This window comes from Leguminivora glycinivorella, chromosome 4 (assembly GCF_023078275.1).
Source record: "Leguminivora glycinivorella isolate SPB_JAAS2020 chromosome 4, LegGlyc_1.1, whole genome shotgun sequence".
Lineage (NCBI taxonomy): Eukaryota > Metazoa > Arthropoda > Insecta > Lepidoptera > Tortricidae > Leguminivora > Leguminivora glycinivorella.
The window spans coordinates 26,443,664-26,449,663 of NC_062974.1; the positions used below are offsets into that span (position 1 = coordinate 26,443,664).

At 34.5% G+C, this 6,000-nt stretch overlaps 1 protein-coding gene across 1 annotated transcript in view; it reads left to right on the forward strand.

Annotated features, from left to right (window-relative positions):
• Window positions 1–3,537, forward strand: part of LOC125225662 — a 61,364-nt gene extending 57,827 nt beyond the window's left edge. Inside the window, exon 2 of the mRNA XM_048129478.1 lies at window positions 2,336–3,537. Within this exon, the coding sequence (XP_047985435.1) occupies window positions 2,336–2,818 (483 nt within the window). The 3' untranslated portion in view covers window positions 2,819–3,537. The remainder of the gene's footprint in view (window positions 1–2,335) is intronic.
• Window positions 3,538–6,000: the final 2,463 nt, after the last annotated feature.

Here is a 6,000-nt window from a genome sequence, read left to right on the forward strand (position 1 = left end):
ATAGCCATAAACTACAATGATTATGGCTTTCGTGTGTTAAAAATAGTGATTATACCTGAAATCATTGACAAAACTTATTGAAATGAGCATTCAAATCACCCTATCGGGCGATGTAAATTATTTTTTATCACTCGTCCTATAATATATTTCTATAACAAATTATACATTTTCTAAAACAAAATAAATGTAGCTATTAAATAATATTTTTTATTTAAAAAAAACCATTACAGTTTTCATAAAATGTGCAATAATATGTATAAAAAAAATCTCGTTTTTAAATTTTCCCATTTTATTTTGTATTTTTGTTCTAAAATACATTTTTTTTGTTCAAAAAATGAATTCCTCGTCCTTCATTTATCCGAAAATGATATATCGCATGCCCTATTTTGTATATTTTTAGAGAAATATGGTTTCAAAGGAAGCGCGGAGGCGCTAGCCTTCCCCCCCTCCTCCCTCCTAAATTAAGGGGGGCTCTCGATGCCTCCCGATCTTTATCTACTCAGGGCCACCCAATGAACAACTGTGCCAAGTCTCAGTGCTTAATCATAAAATGCAGGGTTCCCATACAAGACATAGCAATAGCGTCCCCAGTATAAGGCCACAGGTTCAACCTAGTCCATCAACATCGCACAAAAAATAAAGTACAATAATATGTTATCATCGAAGATAAAATGCCTATTTTCTATATGCTCTAGATTTTTTACTATTGTGTACCAAAATGTAGAAATTTTATATGAAAACTGAAAAATCGTCAAATCATAGCGACCCCTAAACACTACTTTATCTCGCTGAAATTTGACATTTGGGATCAAATCGAGTAAAAAAAGCCCTGGGGAAGAAGAAAAAATAAAAAACATATTTTTTAACTACCCTAGTGCCGGTCTTTCGGAGGGCCTGGGAAAGCATACAAAGGGCAGAGCTGGATAATGTGCTTGTTCTCTTGGCTACAGGTTCAGTATCTAGTATAATTGACACAAATCGATTCTAGGTAAATGATCGCTCATATTTCAGCAGTATTAGTCCAGATAGCCCAATTATTGTGCCTAGTTTTTGGACGTTTATTACTTTTATTAGTTGGCATGTGATTTGTAACTTTGTTAACCTGTAACCTTTTACACGGGTTAACAAGACCTTTGCATCGACCCATAGTCAAACGGTGTTAAGAAGTGTATATTTATCATTTACAAATATCTTTATCGTTTTTTCTGCCAGAATTGTGGTCTAGATTTGATAAAACGTGACCTCTCCCTGTAACGGTTATAATATCGTGAAAACAACTACCCTTTTGAGGTAAAATGTAGACAAGTTACAGTAGGGGGGGGGGGGGGGGGGTCCTGGAGACAGGAAGCGGCGGGTAACTTGAACCATTTTATGAAAAAATTGCCAAAATGAAAATATTTGTTTTATTAGTAATCCTATGACCTAACGATACCTATTTGAACATGATATGTGCATGCTTTTTCAGAAAGTTCAACTTATACACATATTTTTGTCGATTGGTGCCTTTTCACAAAATTAAATAAAAAAATAAAAAAAAATACGTCCAATTTACCCTGCTAGCTATTAATTACTTTTACACTTCAAAAAAAATCAACGATAATTAAATCCTTTATAAATTTCTTGAGGCTTAAACATTTTTATTTTCAGTAACGCAAAAATTTATTAGGTACAGATTACGTTTGATACGAATACAATGTGCGAAGTAGTTGCTTAACTTATGTTTTATTTATTTATTTATTTATTTATTTAAACTTTATTGCACAATATAAAAAAGTACAAATGGCGGACTTAATGCCAGATGGCATTCTCTACCAGTCAACCATGGGCTAAACCGAAAGATTAAGTAGGTGCAGGGTCCTAGTATAGTTAGCGTGTAATGGAAAAGAGTTTTAATATCTGAATTATGTCTAAAGTACCTCTAACTTCGTTTAAGGCAGGTTTCATGAACGTAGTTAATATGAGAAACTCTAACAAACTTAGTTTTACTACCTACCTACGATAACCTACAAACGGTAGTTCCTATTACACCTAACTCGTTATAAAGTTTCATGGTTTTCCTACGCACGACTTGTTCTAAGATACTTCATTACTTACTAAGATGCTATTGTCTGTCTACATTATAATATAATTCACTCTTCAAACTTATCCCGATTTCTATATTCCGCTGAATATAGGTACATAGTTTGCAAAATTTACTGGTAAAATTTCTTCAACGTAAGATATAAAAATTACGTGAAAATCAATGACTTGCATAAAGTTCCTTCTCTTAGTATAAAAATTACTTAATAGGTTTTTTTATTGTGCAATTATTAAACTCCATTTTTCCTTGTTCCAGGCTTTCAAGCTGTTCAAAAGAAGCAAAAGCCGCAAGAGCGCCCGCAACCGCATCTCGCCCCTTGTCCGCTCACCATCATACTCCGGCACCGTCGACGCTCGCTCAGAGATCGACATCCAACGCTACTGCCCTTGCAGAGCTTCCCTGCCACCTCTCCGCATCCCTAGCGAAAGCATCGATGGATACAGCAGCTGCAATAGCTACGACAGTTCACGAAACGAGAGCTTAAGGAGCTACGAATGTGGATACAACTGCGCGCGATCTGATTCAGCATATGAGTCGGCTAGAAGTAGCCCGGCTAGAGCACCGGTCTGCTATGCCACAGTCACATATTTTAACGTTAACGACAGCGAAGATAGTAGCAGTATCAGAACAGAATACACGCTATTAGATTATGATGTGGAAGACAGAGATATGGACGGGACTGAGGAGAGCGCGCAGAATCTTATCAACGAAAGCTTGGAACTGGTTAGCACTTTATGAATTAGTTTTAGCTAAGGTAGATTTTGTATGATATTATAGTTTGTTTTGGATTAGCTTTAATAATAATTTTAATTGTGGTATGATCTTCATATATGAAAGAAAACGCTGGGAGTTTATCGATCATATGAAAAAAGGTATAAAAGAAAAGAAACGAATTACTTTGAGTATATAAGAACTGTTTAGAGTAGGTAGATATATAAAGTTATTTTTTTGGAACCACATTAACCAAATAATATATTCTCAAGTCGAACATATATAATATATAGTATGGTACAGTCGCATGTAAATACATACACGTATCTGAACACGCCTCTATTGGGGCATTTACAGAATTTGGGCCAATTAACGAAAGTTGTCAACAAAAATTAACTCACTGTCAGTGTGACGATAACTAAGCATGAAATTTCAATAAAAATATTGTTTTCAGTACAGATGGTGTTTTTTTACGCACTAGTGCGAGAAGTGGTTCATTATATGCCAGGTCGAAACTTCGGAAGCTCATCTGTACCGAAAAACGTCGTACGATACACGTGCGAAAAGGAAATTCGCAACTCGTGTCGATTTATAACACTCCCTTAGGGCGCGAAGGTCGCCCAAACAGACGATGGGCTGACGATGTAACCCAGGCAGCAGGGAAACAGTGGATGACGCTAGCCCTAGATAGGGACACCTGGAAAGAGATGGAGGAGGCCTTCACCCAATGAGGGGTTCATCAGAAGAAGAACAACAGACAAGAACACAAGACATGTAAAAAAAAAAAGATGAATAAATGGCTTAAACATTAAATAAATGTCATATACAAAGAAAAAGTGACCAAGGCCTCCAGTGCTCCGAGCTGGAATCGAACCAGCGTACTCCGCTTACCGCTTAATAGTAGTGTTACTACTTAAAAAATACAAGTTAAAAAATTTTCTATGAAAATAATTTAATTTGTTCTTAGAATAAATGGCTTTTTTTTTTTTATAGGTCGTGTTTTAACTTATCGCCACTCGTTTCGAACTTCCTTTTTTACGCACTTGTATCGTAATGTACTATTTTCTATTAAATACATAAATTTAAAGCGATAATCTACATTTAGAATGTGAAAAAAGTTAATTTTTAGACGGATTTTATGCTTAATTGTCGTCACAAAACTGACATCCAGTTAATTTTTGTTAAATTACGCTAATTTGGGGGACCCAAATTCTGAAAATGCCCATTTTCGAGGCGACAAGGCGTGTTTAGATATTTTTGCGCGCCTCTGACACTCACATACATGTATCTGATGGTGGCTGTCCAGCATCAAATATTTGTAAAATAAGAAATCTAATTTTACTGTACATTTTTCACTATTTTCTTGTATTGTTGGGCTATAGATGGCTATTCAATCTAGCCAAAATAATGTATTTACCTGTATATATTGCGTCTACCAAAGTTTGTGTGATATCATAAAGTATAATTATATGTTAGTTTTAATGACCACTGTGCTGCTAATGCTGGACAAAACCATATCATTAATATGAATCATAAAATACTTTAAATTACTCCATACGTTTGTAAATAAATCCTACAATATCAAAGAATTTGGCTCTGGCATAATTTATATGTAACGCCAAGTTTTAATTGGAATAAATAGGTGCCTAATTGATGAATGCTTTTTCACAAAACACAAATATTTAAGGTTTAATATTAATTTGAAAGTCATTAAATATTGTCCGAGCATTTAAAAGTTATACATATATATCTGGAACATTCTAATTCTAAAAATAATAGAATTTTACAGGACTGAGCAGTGTAGTTATTGTTAATAGTTAGTACTTTTATATATTACATAATATATTATATGTCGTTGATCTCAATTAAATTTTATTACTTAGCCATTAAGTATCTCCTTCGTTCCAATTTGTAATTGTGAAAAGTCACGACACGACACGACACGACAAGTCACGACAATCACGACAACTTGCCATTTGTTAAAGACACAAACTTATATCTTAACTAGATATTGTTGAGCCAAACTAACTGTGCACCGACTTTGTCAGGGCACACAGAAGGAATGCAATATTTTTATTTAAAACCTGGCCAGAAATATATGATTCTTGTTAAGAGACCTTTAAACTTGGGAATTTTAGTTAAATATACAAGTGTTATTAACTAGATTTATCGAAAAAAAATTGTCCATTAAGAACAACTCAGTCAAAAGATATTTCAAAAAAATCTTTAAAATCGAGGTTCCGCTCTCGACTCTTTCCTCCTTCAAAACTTAATCAATCGCAACGAAATTTGTGAATCTGAATAACAATGAAATAATCTATGTCGGACCGTTTAAATTTTTTGGTTAGTTGTTTGTTACCAATCTTGAGTATCACACCTTTTTTTGCGCCACAATGAAAAAGGCCGTTTTTGGAAATTTTTGATTGGCTCTAGAGTCTTTAAAAAGCAGAATATCAAAAATATCAAAACGGTCCGACACAGATAAAAATAATAACAATCTGTGTTGAAAAAATCATTGCTCAATCTTCAAAAACTAGGGAGGAAACAGTCGAGAGCGTTTGTACGGAGAATTGACCCCTACCGTATCGTCTTAACAGAGCGCTCGCTGTTATTCTGATGTATGCGATGACAGTTCAGCATGAAGAAAATTGTTGTGATGAAATTCCGCAACGTGGCGCGTGGTCTTATATTTCTAGTCAGACTTTATTTCCACAGTGAATTATCAAAAAGTGGGTGTGAAGATACTTAACTTATCAACACCACATTCAAATCTTTCTAAAAATAATTTTGATAAGACTTTTCTCCAAAATTTGTATTTTTTTTGTATTTCGCTTCTTAACTCACATTAATAAAAATAAAAAGTAGACTGTATTTGAACAAGTGTACAGTCAACCAATTGGAACCTTAGGCCACTGTAGAACTATGTCACAGTGACGTTATAAATTAGGTTGTAAGAAATCTCTTACTGCTTCTCATTTTGACATGGTTGTAGAGTGGCCTTGGGGTTCACTGTACGTTACTCCATGATTTTGTATCCTAATTGCCAGAATTGCCAATCAATTTCGATTGGGAACTCGAAATAAGCTTATATTGAATTACTTTTACAAACATTGTGCGAAGGGGTTGAAATAAATTGATGTCATAATTACCAACGTATTTTATTTGGGTTATGGGGGGTTGAGTTGATTGAGAGGGAGGCAATGACCTTT